General features: G+C 35.6%; 1 protein-coding gene across 2 annotated transcripts in view; it reads right to left on the bottom strand.

Moving 5' to 3' along the window:
• The window catches only part of CNTN5 (contactin 5), a 1,028,052-nt gene that overhangs the window by 238,108 nt on the left and 772,148 nt on the right, over positions 1 to 17,796 (bottom strand). For both annotated transcript variants that reach the window (XM_040976845.1, XM_040976846.1), the window contains one exon: positions 6,929 to 7,110. In XM_040976845.1, coding sequence (XP_040832779.1) covers positions 6,929 to 7,110 — 182 coding nt within the window. The remainder of the gene's footprint in view (positions 1 to 6,928; positions 7,111 to 17,796) is intronic.

Raw genomic sequence — 17,796 nt, 5'->3', positions numbered from 1 at the left:
AGCAGATCTGATTAGAAACACATTTATTGGGCCCGGCACGGTGGTGCAGTTGTTAAGGTCCTCGCCTTGCACACCCGGGATCCCATATGGGTGCTGGTTCTATCCTGGCAGCCCCGCTTCCCTTCCAGCTCCCTGCCTGTGGCCTGGGAAAGCACTTGAGGACGGCCCAAAGCTTTGGGAAACTGCACCCACATGGGAGACCCAGAAGAGGCTCCTGGCTTTGGACCAGCACAGCATCGGCCGTTGTGCTCACTTGGGGAGTGAATCATCGGACGGAAGATCTTCCTCTCTGTCTCTCCTCTCTGTATATCCGCCTTTCCAATAAAAAAAATAATAAAAATAAATCTTAAAAAAAGAAATACATTTATTTTGAGTACATATTGCTCAATATGATAGTTGATTAGAAAATGTTGTTTTAGTAATTTTTAAATGGATTTCTTAATGTGTTGCCACCAATGCTCAAATTGGAAGCTTATGACGCAAAAAAATAAACAGAGCTTAAAAGTTAGTAAATTGAAAGAGCTATTAACATTAAATATTTTCTAGTCTGAGGAAATATTAGAAATCATTTTAATGTTTCCTCAAGACCATCCTGGATTATTTATAAAATTGCCTAATAGAGTACTGACTTCCAAATGAATTTTTCTTAGGAATATATTAGACTTCTACTTTTTGTTGCTTTAAGTGTTTTTGGGATACTACCAATAGAGCAATATTTACATTGAAAAATATATGATCCCACAATGTATGTTTGTCAGATAAAACTCGAGTGGGTGACAGAATTGCATTATTCAAATCAATTCTAACAAGAAATGTGCAAACAGAAGCAGTCTGCTCACTGCCTTCTGAATTAATGTCAATGTACCATTTTTTGACAGATAAGATACGGTTTCAGTTCTTACTGTTTACAATTAAGATAGTGTGTGCTTATTGTAGGTCTTTGTGCCAACCTCAATATGCATAGGACTCACTCTGAGATACACACACATACACACATATATATATACACATACATGCATATATATAAGATAATATGCAGATATGTAATATCTGAATCATAAGAGAAAACACATTTGTTACGGGTGATTTCTGCTTTAGATGCCATTATTAATTAGTATTTATAAGCTATCAAAATCTTGACAGGTAACGCCCTCCAAATACAGACATACTAATTCAGATGTGCACTGACCCATTAACACAAATGGTATGTCAGCTGTAGATAATGCAAAATGAAGTTAAGCTTCATATTGAAATAAGTTTAATACCATCATTGGTAAATCAACATACATAATATTTGAATCTATGAGGTGGCATCCTGCTTAGTGTACTTGGAAAATGTAGATGATGTTCTGTTTTGATTATTGCAAGATGCTTAACGAACTGCAAAACTAAAATAGCAACTAAACTAATATTTAAACAAGTAAACACTAGATAATACCCTCAAATGATTCCTCTTGGTATGGAAAAATTATGCAAGATTCTTAATGCAAATTATTGGTAATATATAATAAACAGAAGGTTTACCCTTACAATTTAGACTATCTAAGAAATTTATCTATAAAATGCATTAATTTTTTAGCAAAGGATTGAGAGTAAAGGGAAATAGCTTTGATTTTCATGATAAAGTTAATGAATAATCACACACAGTCTACATTGTAAAGAATCTGTTATATTTAGAAAAAGAAAAAGGTTGAATCACATTGAAAATAAGCCTGATAACTTCTTTTATCCAGCTTTTGTTAAGGCTCCTATTTTAAGGTGTGGAAAATAAGGCATACAGCACTTGAAACTCAGCAACTAAGAATCTCACTGGGTGCACTGTACAGTGACAACTACTTCTATAATGCATGTGAGCTTTAAATTCATCTATGGGTTATATTTTCGAAACCCTAAGCAGATGTGCATAAAAACTTTTGTTTATTATCTCTTGTCATTAGAGATTCTGCGAATGTGTACAGATAAATGTTAAGATTTATTTGCCTCCCCTGTTTCTGTACTCTTAAGTATTGAACAGTCAACATATTTCATTGACATAGGTCATTTTTAATATTATAGCTCTCAGCTATGGACCAGAGAGGTGTAATATAGTGTGCTGGAAAGATGATATAGATGAAAGGTAAATGTGGGAACTAGTCCCAGTACTATCCTGCCCTACCTCCAAGATGTGATTGGGAATGAGATATTTAACCTCAATGAATCTCCTCTGTAAGTGCAGCACAATTATTATTTCAATGGTTGCTTCTGTAATAAAATATAAAACATTCTGCTTTCTACCCTCCAACGCATTGCCTGTTTATTAAGAGAATTTTGAGTCATCTATGAACACACATGACACTATTTTTTCTGGCAATAAAATTTAAGGCAGAGGAAGGATTTCTTTCGAGAGGATTAGATTCCTTAAACATATGAAATTATTAAAAGGAATCTTTTCACATCATTTCTTAAATTCCAATGTATCTTAATAACTAAACTATCTTTAAAAATCATCCCTACTAGAGATAAACATGATTTTGAATAAAGTTAGGGATGGGAAAACTAATGAGAAACAATTTTAATGCATCAGTTTGCTCCTAAATTAATTTCTACTTACTATGCTTTATTATTTGCTTCTTATCCCATTCTTATCTCAAGCCTTGGGTCACTAATGTACCACAGAGACATAGGATGCTATAGTTGGGAGTAGAATTCTAATCTCACGTTGCTAAGGTGAATTCTGGTTTGACTGCTATTTATGTATGGGATTTAAGTAACAAGCTTTGCACTTCCAGATTTAGATTGCTCATTTATCATATGGGAATTACATTATGTAAGGCTTTTATGAGTTAATGAATGAACCTATCAACTACAAGAGAAGTGTCTGAAACAGAAGCTCCTCTTTTTTCTTAAAGTTTTATTTCTTTGAGAGACAAAGTAACAGATTCACTGAATTTTGTTGACAGATTCTAATCGCTAATTGATGATTCACTTCCCCAAATATTTGCAGTGGCTGGGGTTGGGCAAGCCAAACCCTGGAGACTGTAATTCACTTCAGATCTCCCATGTGGATGGCATAGGTCTTGGCTTCTTGCACCATCTTCCACTGCTTTAGCAGGAACATCAGCAGGGAGCAGGAACTGAAGTTGAACAGCCAGGACTCAAACATGTGTTCATGTGGGATGCTGACATCACAGGCAACACTTGAACTTGATGCACTACACAGACCACAGTTCCCTAGTTTTGCTTGTACAGTCTGTTGCTTTGATCTGCTCCCCACAGTGAACCTTGTACTAACCAGTATTTTTTTTAATATTTGCATAGAAATGAATACAATCTACTGGGCACAATGCTTAACACTTAATGGTAGAAACTGGAAAAGAACAATCTCTGTTTTGCAAATTTTGCAGTTGAACCTCAGACACTGGAAGACATTAAGATTTATGAAAGTAACATAAAAATTTTACAAAAACTTTTGCATCATATTTTATACTTTTACTTTATTGTATGCTTACTATAGTGCAACTTAGTATTTTTAAGCATCTTTCTTAATGGCATGAATATTGATATCTGTGCTCTTAAATAGCTTTTGCTTGCTATTACTATTATCTAGTAATCAGAGCAATAGTGTCTTTATAAAATAATGAATTCCTGCTTGAGCTGGAAGGGCCCATGTAATCTTTAACATATCCTACATTTTGCATAATACTTTTCCATACAAAAACTTGATTTTTGAGACACTTTTACAATGTAAGACAGCTTCAGTGATGTTTCTATTGCCTTCCCAACTGCCATTTCTCTTGATGCCGCCTTTTGCTCTGTCACTTTTCTGCTCTTTCTGCTTTATTCTACATTTATTTTCTGATAATTTTCTTTAATTGGAAAAAATCAGTGGGCAAAGTTCAGTTTATTTTTGTAGATATAAGTCTTCTGTGTCCAGTTAAAACCATGTCTCTGATCAATCACCAGAAACTTGGGGAGGCATAGAAATAATTAAAATTACTTAACCCACAAAACTGTATAACAAAAGTATATTCAGTAATTTTTCATAATATACTAAGGTTCAGATTAATTCCAAATTTTGCATTTGTTTTTTGTTACTAAAATTTTGAAACCTATTTGTTATATTGGACACATCAGTTTATCCTGATTTTCATATATTTAATTATCATAGATATTTTTATGTTGTATTGTGCTGTTTGTAATAGATTGCTGAATATTTTAAAAGTAGCTTAAATTTATGCCTAAAATTTAAGCACTCTTTCATAGTACATTGATTTAAAAAAAGAATGTTGCTTGGAAACACTGCCTTAGAAATCTAATTAAACTTATCCTTTAAAGCATTTCAGTCATTACATTTTGAAGAAATTGAACTACAGCAAAGAACTTGGGTTCAATATCTTTAGTATCCATCGTTGGCATAAAAAGGTCAGTCTCTACTTGAAACAGGAAAGCCACAGTTAGAGTTGGGAGAGTGTTAAGAGAAATCCATTGCACTAAGAAGTGTCTGAACTTAAAACCTACACAACTGTGAAACTTTGATACCTCCTGCCAGACAGGTGGAACTGCTGGTCAAGACAAGGTATACATTTTTAGAGGTTGGTGAGGAGGAAATCCCTCATGTCAAACAGTTTTAGGAGCACAAACACTGGGTGAACATGTAACAACTGGAATCCTTGTAGACTTTAGTAGGACACTGATCATAATCCTTTGGCAGATGCCACAAATGAGAATTATCTATGGCAATTCAGAGTGCCTGAACACTTGATGAGCATGTTGGGAAGTAATTCTAAACATGGGCTGCACTGGGAGGTCATGTGTTTTCAGTACACAATGTTTGGTCTGCCAAAATCTTATGCCCAGTGGTTAACTATTTCTCTTTCTAGGTAATAGCCCAGATCATTTTACTATTGACATGCTGCTTTAATCCAGTTGGTTTACACTGTTCATCCATTGTGCATGATGAGGCAAGCCCAAGATGGTTTCAGAGGCATTTCCTCTCACCAAAAACTGCACAGTAGTATTAAATGAAATATTTTTCTACATTCCTTGCAACAACGAAAGCTGTCTTTAAGTTACTGGGATGAGAAGAAGAACCACAAGTGTGGGCCATGTAAGAGCCTAGCTCCCAGGATGTACTGTATCATTCTTTTTGGTATGAGCAAATCCTAGTGACAGTCATTTTGGGCATGCCCTGGCATCTTTCATATCTTTCAGAGAATATGATGCTCCTAGCAGAGGTGTGTGTGTGTGTGTGTGTGTGTGTGTGTGTGTGTATTTCACTAAGTAAAGTTAGGTTGAACACTTGCCAGTAAATATCAGATTTGTATGTATAAAAAGAGACCTGTAACATTTCACACTTGCTGCTGTGAGGATAAGACACTGCTTTAGCTTTAGAGTGCTAATGATTTGTTTTAATGAATTTTATCAATTTTTACCTCTATGGATTTCATCAAAATATAACAGCCGTGGCCTTACAAGAATGAAACCTGTGCTGCTGTTTCAGTCTTAAAAATTCTTAAATAAATCATGTTCTTTTTTTTCTGGATATTTCCCTAATTTGTCCCTAGAATTAAATATCATTTCTAAAACTTATGCAGAGTCGTACAGTAGACAATTCACCCTCTATGATCCTTTGCACATGCCTTTATTGTAGCATACAGTATGCTTGGCTCTAAAATTTCCATAAAATGGAGCAGTATGAGAGATTTAATTAGCAGCAATTAAATTAAGGAAAAAAAATGTGTAGTATATAGTCAGTTTGGTTGGAAGACAGTTTTTAAAGGAGTTTTAAAATATAAAGAAAGGTTGAATTTAGATATTGGTTGATGGATATTTCAATTATCAACATAATCAAATGACAAACTTAAACATATTTGTTTATATTGTAATAAATCATTGTATTCAGAATACAACCATTTACCCATTATATAATTTAAGAAAACTCAAGATGTGGATGCAATAAGTAAATGCATAGAAAGGAATATGTGACTGAAAACATTTGAATCAGACTGTTGCAGTTTTATAAACAACTAACTAGGCACTATGCACAATGTTCAGACTTGCAATCAACAGCTTCTCTGATCTACATTGTTGGATTAACATATGCCAGAGATCAGTAACATTTCTTTTTTTTTTCCTAAAGATTTATTTTATTTTTATTGGAAAGGCGGATATACAGAGAGGAGATACAGAGAGGAGAGACAGAGAGGAAGATCTTCCGTCCCATGATTCACTCCCCAAGTGACCACAACGGCCAATGCTATGCCGATCCGAAGCCAGGAGCCTCTTCCGGGTCTCCCACGCGGGTGCAGGGTCCCAAAGCTTTGGGCTGTCCTCGACTGCTTTCCTGGGCCACAGGCAGGGAGCTGGAAGGGAAGCGGGGCTGCAGGGATAGAACTGGCGCCCATATGGGATCCCGGGTGTGCAAGGCGAGGACCTTAACCACTGTGCCACCGCGCCGGGCCCAGTAACACTTCTTTATAAAGGTTTTGTAGTAAGTAATTCAAAACTTTTAAAAGCACCTAGTCGTTCTGCCCATAATTCTACCATAATCAGACAATAGCAGATAGGTGAAATAAACACTAATGAATGTGACTTGTTTCAATAAAACCATGAAAACATGACAGCTGGATAACATTTGATTCATTAGTACTGTGTTGTAACTCCTTACAAGAGGAAAGGTAGAGTGAATTAATAAGGTTTATAAGATTTTTAACTAGCAAAGAATTTGTTAGTGCAAAGAATATCTCATTTCCAAGGATATAAATTTTACATTTTAAATGAATATTGATAATTATTTCCATTTCTAATGTAAAACATTTAAAATACTTTATAATGTAAGACATGTATGATTATAGTGTACAATTGTAGGCAACAGTATGTCCAGCATTACATTTGCATTTTTAACTACATTCTCGAGAAGGAAACATCCTGTTTTGCTGAAGAGACTTACTGTATACTTGTAACTGTCCACGGAAGGAATTTTTTCCACGTGAGTTCTCAGCTCTGCACTCGTAAATTCCTGCATCGTCTAGCTGCACATTTGGTATTTCCAGCACTGCCTGGGATTTCCGCAGACGTGACTTACTGGGAATATAGCCATTAACCTTCATCCATGTGATGGTTGGAACAGGGCTTAAAAGGGGACAAAAATACTGTTAATATCCTTTACACTATTAGGAACTGATATTGTGTTATCTGGCAATTTAAGTACTTAATAGGCTGAGTGCAATAAAATGCAATCACAATTAGGGACCTTGCGATGGTTGATATACTTCACTTTCCATGTGGATTGTCTGTTAAGTAATTAGATGAAGAGTCTCCTTTTCCTTCTCATTTCAGTAAAGCAATCTGGAGAAAATCTTACAGACACTTAAATATTGGAGTCTTTAAAATGTCCTTTTTTTTTAACGGCAAAAGTTACCTAGAAAGATTACTAATATATGCTTTTACAGAAATGACTGAAACAAAATGTTCCTGAATTAAATATGTACTTAAGCTGCCTCCATCCATGAGACTTTCTACAACTACTAATTTCCTGTAATGTACTTGGTCTCCTGGATGCACACATTCATACATGATGAATGACTTTTCTTAAAGGTTGATTTCCATTTATTGGAATCGCCCAGTTTCAGAAAGCAAGATTATCTTCTACCTTTTCTCTCTTCAATTGACTGCAATAGCTGAATCTTGGCCAGGGAGAAAGCTGGAATCAAGATTTATATCCTGGTCACCCATATGAATGGCAGAGACTCAGACACTTAAGCTGTTATGCCATCATCTGTTATGCATATAAATAGGAGGGTCATAGGAAGCAAAGTTGATGGGATTTGAACCAGGCTATCCAGTGTGGAATGTAGACATCCCAACAGAGTCGGCCACTATTGCTTAATATGAACCTTTTGTGCTCATTTTTAAATAAAGCATCATATCCAATAAATGTTTGCCAGATCAAGATATTGGCTGCTAGCTGCATACTATTGCATCATGCAGTTTTACAAGGATTGAATCAACTGTCCTTCATAGTTAGAACATTCAGCACAGTCCCAGTATTTTTTTTTACTACAATACAATGTTAATATAAACAACCCTGTCACCTGTCGGGTGTTGTTCATTTTCTATAGCAGGCATTCACAAAAGTAGGACTGATGGATCAAAAGGCATGTACATTTGTCACTTTAATAACTACTGCCACATTGTTTTTCAATAACAGCTCCTACACCTATGAGTAATAAGATACCATTTGCTCATTTTTACAGCATTATTTGTAATCAATCTGATTACCATTTTAACCTATAAATACTGTTATTTCATTGCTCATTCCATTAATATTTCCTTGAACACGAAGGACATTGAAAAACTTCTTAGAATTTTATAGGCCATTTGTATAGCACTTCTGTGAATTGTTTGTTACTTATTTGTATTAATTTCTCAATTTCTTGGTGTTTTTATGTATTAGTCATTAAACTGGTTCTCAGATAGCCTTCCAAGGAGTATTGTTAATTTATGATGGCATGTGTGGTAGGATTTTGTAAATATTTTTTGAGAAAAACTTGTTTGTAGTTTCTTTAATGACTCCTTAAAATTAGAAAAATTACCTTGTTTAAAAAATTACCTCTATATCCACCAAGGGCACGTCAGGTGCTATGTACAGTTTGGCAAAGGCTATGTGCATGTATTGAGCTGGGAGCAAACTCACTTCCATCTCAGTGCATTGCACTGGTCCCACAGGGAAAATGATATCAACTTGGGCACCCTAAGGATCCAAATAGGTTTGGGTTCCCCTCAGATGTAGTGGCAAGCAGGTTCTGGCAGATCAGGACCACCAACAACCTAGTTACAATACCTGGTGTCTCCCTAATCCTGGGATCAGCAGGAACTAGAAGTGTGAGAATGTTTGTACAGACAGTAGTGCAACTACAGTATAGGATCATAGGAGATGGAGAGTGGGAGACAGGAGCTGGGGCTATGGAGACCAGGGTAGAAGCCTAACACAAGAGGCCAGACCTGAAACTTGCTGGAGGGAATGGTGCAAGTTACTGCAAATAAAGAACTGGCTACCAAACAGAATAAACAAAACTAAACTGTAGACCTGTGAGCGTCACAGCAGAAACCTGCTCTAAGGGAAAGAGCCTGCTAACCAGAAGCACAATGATCAAAAGCAAAAAAGACATGAGCACGATGAATATTACTGAAGGCTCCTCTGCAAAGGAGCAAAAGCCTTTGCCAACCTCAAATTTAATTGAGCAATACATATAGAGGAAATGTGGGATTCAGAATTCAGAAAGCTCATGATGAAGCTTCTTATAACAATGAGAAGCACATACAGGAGTTCAAGGAATTTAAGGAGTATGTCACACAGAAAATAGCAACACTGAAAAAGAACCAAGCCAAATTATTGGGAATGAAGGATGCAATAGATCAAATTAAAAATTCAGTAGAATCTCTTAATAATGGAATGAATGAAGCAGAAGAAAGCTTCTCAGAATTGGAAGATATTTCTTGCCACAATGGTGAAACAATCAAATAGCTCGAAGTGGAGCTGGGTCAAGCTAGCCAAAGTATTCAAGAATGAAGAGACACTGTTAAAAGGCCCAACATAAGAGTTACGGAAGTTCCAAAAAGAGAAGCTGGGATTAAAGCTATAATCAATGAAATGATACATGAAAACTTCCCTAATCTGGAGAAAGAATTGGGAAACAGCACACAGGACAGCACAGAACTCCAAACAGCGTTGACCATGACACAGGATGATCAAGTTCTCTTCAAACATTAGGAAAATATCCTTGAATGTGCACCTGAAATTCAATCACAGCTGATATCTGACAGGAAACTCTGCATGCCAGAAGAGAATGCAATGACATAGATTATAAGAGGAAGATGGTTGGCCCAGAAAAATGTATCTTGCAAAGCTTTCCTTTGTCCTTGAAAATGAAACAATTTTTCCACAGTAAAGAAAAAGGAATATCCATCTTCCAAACTACCCTACAAATGATACTTACAGATGTTCTCTTGACAGAGAAAAGGAGTAGCGCCCACCACAACCAAAGGCAGATGTGAAGAACATTGCAGTAAATAACAGGAAACTAAATTAATGAACAACCCATTGCTTAAAATGACACAACCAAATTTCCACCTATCCATATTAACTCATTTTAAATGGTTTAAAGCCATCAATCAAGCATCACAAATTAGTAGAATGGGTTAAAAAAAATCAAAGCCCATTTATCTCCTTTACCTACATGAGATACATCTAGCCAACAAAGATCCGCAGAAACTGTATCTCATGGATTTAGATGTTTTTATTTTCATTTTTTTCAACTACAAAATTTGTGCAGTGATTTTTGTAATGTTCTCATTAATTTGGATCATTAGTTCATTGGCACCACCTTTATGTTTTCAATATGAAATAGCATATGAAATTATTTCAGTATCACTAAATAAAACTTGCTCCCTAAGCATATTATGTTAGTTTGTCACATAATGGAATCACAAATACTTGTGTGTATTTCAGGCTTCTCCATTTTACCGTGCTAATTTACTTATCTATATTTATTAAAGGCTGTGCTGTGGAACCCTCTTCTACTTTTTCCTTAGGATTTCTCACTATTTCCCTCTGTATCTCCTGACCCAGAAACATATTTTCCTGTTTCCAATCATGCCTGTTAAAATCCTGCTAATCCTTAGAGACCCGTCCTAAATGTCGTCTTTTCAGCCAAGTCTTAGTTGTGTAGCCGGCGGAAACATTTTCTTTCAGGTAATAAAGTGCTTTATGTATAGTACATGCATCTCTTGAATCGTTCTACCACGTATTTTAAGTGTAGGGTATTTTCCCCCCATTTTACTTGTAGGAATGATAAACTTTACCATTGATTACAGTGAGGAACAACTGTAACCTGTGTGACAACACCAATTCTTGATTATGTTAAAAGAATCTGAATTTTTGTTACTTGGCTTTTTTCACATTTTCTAAAAGGTGAGATTTTGACTTACTATGGTTTGTGGTAATACTGATTAGAGGTTGCTTTGTGTATAGTTAACTTTGTGCATGCAATCCTGCAATGGATGATTGATTAACTTGCTACAATGTCCCAATCTTTTATATTTTTTCAAAAATACACATTTTGAAATGAATTACAGGGAAAGGGAGATGTGGAGATCTCCAACTGCTCGTTCACTTCCTAGATGGCCACATAGTCAGGGCTATGAGCCAGGATGAAGACAGAATCTGGGAGCTTCATCTGGGAATCCTAAGTAGCTGCCATGGGTCCAAATGCTTGCCCATCCTGTGTCACTTTTCCCTGGCCATCAACAGTAAACTGAAATGAAAGCCGAGTGGCTGTAACACGAGTTTGTGCCCATGTGGGATGCCAGTATTGCCTGTGACAGCTTTATCCACTGCATTAGTCACCCCATGCATTTCTTGGAATATTTATAAGATTGTCATCATTGAGTTATTGGTTCAGGCACCTTCTATCATCTATTGTATTTTTACTTGTTTAAGCTGTTGCCTTAGTCAACTTTGAGAGTTAATTATCTATTCAAATATGAGTATTCATCCATAATTTCAAGGTTTCATCAGTGATTAATTACTGAAAATTTCAAATGCCAAACTCCATGGATAAAAATAACATCCTTTCAAAGCTATTTTATTTAGATCTTATTTCCAGAGTTATTAAATTTTTATGTCCTATATCAGAGACTGTGATGATTAATGGTTGAAAGTGCCCAAGACAAACGTTGGCAATAGTGGTTAAAATCTGGCTGAGAATGTGAGGAATGCAGTCCCTGCTCTGCTTTTCAAGCAAGCCTCCTGCAAATACTCTCATCTTGGAAGTTGAAGGTGGTGGCCTCCATCCCCACCACTCGTGGGAGATCTGGAAGGAAATGTTGACTCCATTCTGTCAAGTGGGGACTGAACAAGCACGCAAAGATCTGTTCTTCTCTGACTTTTCATGTTAATATGGATGTTAAAAAATCTTGAATTACTGAGAAGTTTGAAAAAGGCAACTATACAGTAATGATCTCTGTACTCGGATTTTTAGTCGTGTGCTATTTTCCCTACTGAGGTAACATCATTTACTATTAAGAGTCATGGACATGACCATAAACTGGGGTTAGAGCGTATTTTTGGACATAAGATCCCATTTGGCCATAGGAAGTTTGCTCAAGATCCATGACTTTGGATTCACTTCATGTAAAAATGAGAATATTGATTTGTTCTTCCAAAATGCAAATACCTTAGGACAGTAGAATCATTTTCTTCTGTAGTATTTCCATACTGCTTCATAGAAGGTTTTGTATATTGTCAGCATTAATTAAAGTTTGTGAAATGGTTTTATATTGAAGAATTAAATGAAACAACTTAGAAATTACATAGAAATCTCTATGGCAATCTTCATAGCAAATAGCAAGTTCCAAAAAAAGGTTAGCTCTATTTTAAAGTCAGAAGCTTAGTCAAAGATTTATCTACCTCACAGGTCTTTTAAACTCGAGTTTGTGTGTGTGTGTGTGTGTGTGTGTGTGTTTTAATTGATTTCTGGATTTGTCAGAATTATCAGTTCTGTTGATCAGCACATTTATATAGTATGTAAACATTTTCAAATCAGTGATCCACAAATTAGAATTGTTAAGTTGTGATTAAAACATTTAAATTGTCTTAAGGTAGCTTACTAATTTGGTCATCTACTTTGAATACTTTTCTAAGTTTAGAGATTTGCAAGTTTTTGCATGCTTTTCAGGCACATACATTCAAAAGAAAGGCTTAAACTTGTGTTTTAAAACAATCCTTCCATCAGTATGATATGCCATTCTTTTAATGTATACTAGACTTGATCTTTTTTCTTATTTGGCATTTTCACGTCAATTCTCAAAGGTGAGAATCATAAGTAGAGGATCAAATTCAAATTTCTTATTAAAAATTTTAATTTTTAAACTTTTGTCATAAATAAAATGTAACTTTGGGTAGCTTTTACTAATTTGGCGATCGAGATACTCAGTGTTTCATAATTTTAAAGCAATCTAAAATCTTATCAACTATATGAAATATTCACAGAAAAATAAAACATCCATATGGATAATGTTTTGTAGGGATGAGCATCTTAGAGCACACCGGCTTAACTCTATGCAAAACTGCAATATGAAAATGCTTTTCATGTTCTATTTTAACTGACCTGTTACAGAGATGTGTTAATTTTGCCTTTATTCCATCACTACCAATATCACCTAGTTCATTAACTTTTGCCTGTATTTGATTGATTTTCTCCCTGGATATAACTGTTAATGAAACTTAATATTTGGGTTTTAATTATCCTTATCTAGATAAGATGACCCTATTTCTAATTTAATGATATTTTTACTTTCTTTTTCAAATACTCAATTAACCTCGGGCACCTTGCCTATTTATTACTTTTTTTGGAATGTCACTTTGTTTTGATTTGATGCCTCTAAACGATAAATTGCTGAACTTCAATTTTTACCTAAAAACTCAATTGTAAATCTTTGCATCTCAGTGCTGGGTTTGGACTTTTAATTTTTTCTAGCGAATTAAATTGTTTTTATTCAGTCATTTTCAATTTACTAAATAATGATATGTTTATGTGGAATGTTAGTAGCAATAACATTTGGGGAAAAAAGCCATAAATTTTAAAATCAAGAAATTTGTCAGTAAAAGTAACCATACATATTAGCAAAGTAGATGATCTAATAATCATATTATAAATGTATATTGTAATGACTGAAATATTTTATTGAATATTTGAAAGATATTTGAAAGATAGTACCTCTAAAAGTGGTGGATATGTTAGATGTTCTTATACAGAATGAATCAAGAGGGAAGAGACTGGAAATACAGAAATATAGAGTGATAATGCTTTTAAAATTTCAAATATGATGATGCTCTGCAAATACTGGTTTTGTAAGATATACTTTTACTTTTTTAACAATTAACAAACATACTTTGAGTATTCAAACATTTATATCAATAAGGCTAACTTGGTTAATAATTGTTTGCCTTCTGCACTGTAGTGATTTTCTGTTTTTCTGTCCTTCTTATAATTGATTACACTATTGACTAAGAGGGTTACTTTACTGATTTTCTGTCCTGGGGTTCTTGCAATTGATCTGGAGAAGAGTTTCAATCACCAAGTATAATACGAAATTGTCAAGTTACCCTTTAACAACTACCCATTTTTGCTGTACATACTTTAAATTTTTTATTAGGTGAATGCACATTTGAATAGATAATGTACCCTTGAGAAATTTATCTTTCTTAGAAATTGTCCCTCTTAGGCAGCATTTCTTATGAAATATAATAATCTGATATCAACATAAGCTGCTCAATTGTTTCGTTAGTGTGCATGGCATTTCTTCCCTTTTTAAATTTTTATTGCAAAGGCAGATCTACAGAGGACAGAAAGATCTCAAGTGCTTTGATTCACTCCCCAAGCGACTGCAATGGCCAGAGCTGAGCCAGTCCAAAGCCAGGAACCCAGTGCCTCTTCCAGGTATCCCACACACGTGCAGGGTCTCAAGTCTTTGGACTGTCCTCGTCTGCTTCCACAGGCCACATGCAGGGAGCTGTATGAGAAGTGGGGCTGCTGGGATTAGAACCGGCACCCATATGGGATCCTGACACATTCAAGGTGAGGACTTGAGCCACTAGGCTATGGTGCTGGGCCTGCATTTCTTCCCTTTTAACATACCCATGTTATACTTAAATTAGACACTTTGTATGTAGCATATAGTTGCTTTGGTTTCTGATCTTGGTAATGGCTGCTTTTGATGAGGTACCTATAATAATTTTCATTTACTGTATTACCTCCAATTGATGTTAAATTTAATATGATAATACAGATTTTCTTTCCATCCTGCGAGTTGTTTACTCATTTTCTCCATTTTATTTGCCTTAGGGTTAATGACTTACTCTTAGTATAATGATTAAAGTCCTTCAATAATTTTATACAAGTCTATGCTCTGACTATAGTTCATAATGTGGATTTACCATTATGTTTATATGCTCTTCTTTCTGTCCTTCTGTGCCTTATAATATACATTCTCAGTAGTTACTTAAAAAACCTTCCAACATATTTTTATTCTTTAGAAAATGTGGAAATGAGAAGTCAGGAGGATGAAAAATAACAGATATAATTTATAGTTAGCATTTTAAAACCTTTTTTCTTCTTTCTCCCGTGTGCTGTGTGTTGCTTCTGAATAGTACACCTTTACCTTCAATGTAAAGAACTTTGTTTTTTTACATTCCTGTTAATTATTGCCTACTATAAAATTTGTTCATGCTTTTTTGTTTGGGGACTAATATCTTGTGCTTTTTTTTTCATTTCGAAGGATGTTTTCTCTATATAAATAACTCTAAAGAGGATTGCTTAATATTTTCTTTTCATCATTGTTTTTCATCAGTATGATGTGCTTTAGTGAACCTGTCCTTATCCTGTTAGTGTTTCACTGAACTTCAGAAATCTGTGTGGTTAATATATGCAGCAACAAGTATCATAGTTGTGATGTCTTCTTGGCCCACCTGTTCATGTGCATGTTGGTAATTGCTTCTTTTCACTGGTTTGTTTTCCTTCAAGGCTGTACCAGGCCGAAGGATGGATATCAGAGCTCCACTCATCACTATCCATCTGTTGCTTCTCAGGATGTATTAACAGGAAGCATGAAACAGGTGGAACTCGAACTCAGCAGTCCAAAACATGGGATGCGAGCAGTGGCTTTACTTGTTGTGCCACAATGCTCACCCATATACATCATATTTTTATGGAGTTTATATTGTTCTGTGCTCATTCTCACTAATCTTCTACCTTCAGTGTTTGTTAATCCAATTTGACAAATTTGCCATATGCGAATCCTTACATTTTATCTTAGAATGCTCATTTGCAAAAAGTTCCCATTTGTTGTTTTCCTTTATGTGACTATATCAGTCAAGAATCAAAGAAATAGAAATGGTTATTTAGCATAATGCATAATTTAAAGTTTGAGATAGATAAGTGCTATCTGTTCATTCCATATATGTGGGTTTATAAGGGGGATTTAGGCAACTATGGAAACCATGAATTCCCCCAGCATGCTCTCTGCAAGTGAGTGACCTAGGGAAGCCAGCAATGGATTTCATCTTGAATCTAAAGCCCTGAGAGAGTGTGTGTGGGAGCAGGGGTTATAGAGAGGGAAGGGGTAGCGACTGATGCCATAATTCAATCAGAATTCTAAGTTTTGAGGTACTCAAGGCCCTGGTATAATTACTTCAAGTCCAAATACCTGAAAACTTTAAGTGTTCCTATGTGTGAGAAAGGAGTCAAGTTGACCGTGTTTTCAAATGGCTGCCCACATTGCTAAATCAATGAAATAAGATTTTCTTATAAAATACTCCCATGAAGATATACAAAAATGATACTTTTAAGGCTATTGAGATTTCCCCAATCAGTCAGGTTGATGCCTAAACTTAAGTATTATAATTACAAAATCTAATGCAATAACTTCATTAAATAGTATTCTAATATTGCTTTTTCCATATGTTTAAAGTTAATACTTCTTTTCTGTTTGATTACTCACATCTCTGGTAATTTTTATTAGGTACTACTTTTGTCAGACCCCTGAGTTTTATTTTTGTCTTTTTTTTATAGGTGAATTTTGATCTGGGGTGCCACTAAGTGCTGGCGGTCTCTTAATTCTGCTGATTTTTGGCTTCTGTACTTTTAGATGATGGATTTAGTATAGCTTTTTCGTAGGACTATTTTTAAATGTTCACCTGAAACGTGTTGTTTTGATTTGCTTTGTTTTAGGTGGGCTGTATGTAGGTAAAAAATTAAGATCACATTCAGGACACCTTGCAAAAAAAAAAAAATTAGGCATCACAGGAACAACAAAATTGGGTAAAGAAAAGAATGCCGAGCATAAGAAAGGAGATAAGAAAAAACTAGGTGTAACAACTCAGAAAGTTCCCAGGATTGTAATAACCCAAAAGTTAACTGCTGTGTATTTGCCTCTGTATCCCTGCAGGCTTGCTTCACCCCACCCCCACTGCTTAAAAAAAAATCTCACGCAACTGTTCTATACAACAGGGAGAAAGAAGAACAATCAGTGCCCAGCCTTCTAGAGAGGGATTCCTTCCTTCCATTCCTTCCCAAATGTCCAAATGACTTATGAAAAAAGACCACCAGGGATTCCAAACATTTCTGAAGGTTCCAGCAGGATAGATGACTGACCTGTCTCCAGGATCTGGGACCCAAGACCTGAGGTTTGGATTTGAGAAGTATGTGTCCCTTGCACTATATCCAAGTTCCACTTCTGAGAGTCTCACAACCAAGGAGGCCGACACATCACATGGAAAGGAACCAACCGCCACCTCGCCATCTAGACACGTAAGTCAGACTCCAGGGGTGCACAAGAGAATTTGCACAGGTGTGATCAACTCATAGCTGACGGTATCTGGCTCCAGCTCACATGAGTTGAGGTTAACTGGCTTGGGCTCATGCAGTAGTGACAGTACCCCCAAGAAGTTCTGGAGACCGCACTATTGGTGTGGAAACATACCTAGGGCTGCAGATATCTGTCTGTAGCTTACAGCATTACGGAGGTTTCTCTGACAAAGTGGTGGAGACTACACCAAAAGCTCAGGAATTTAAATTGGAAGTATGTAGCCTCTTATAGGTTTAAAGTGAGTCTGAGAAACCCTAAAATCTATTAACTCAATCCTGTCACTTCCACCAGGATAAGGTTCTTGCAAAATCAAAAATTTTGGTTTAAGTCTATGAATGAAAAGATGCCATTATACAATTACATGACTTGGCTTCTGTACTCCTTGATTGG

The sequence above is a fragment of the Ochotona curzoniae genome, unplaced genomic scaffold (assembly GCF_017591425.1).
Source record: "Ochotona curzoniae isolate NIBS_2020 unplaced genomic scaffold, NIBS_Ocur_1.0 contig_2723, whole genome shotgun sequence".
NCBI classification, from domain to species: Eukaryota; Metazoa; Chordata; class Mammalia; order Lagomorpha; family Ochotonidae; genus Ochotona; species Ochotona curzoniae.
Note: the sequence above shows the minus strand (reverse complement) of the source record. Positions and strands in the feature narration are given on the sequence as shown.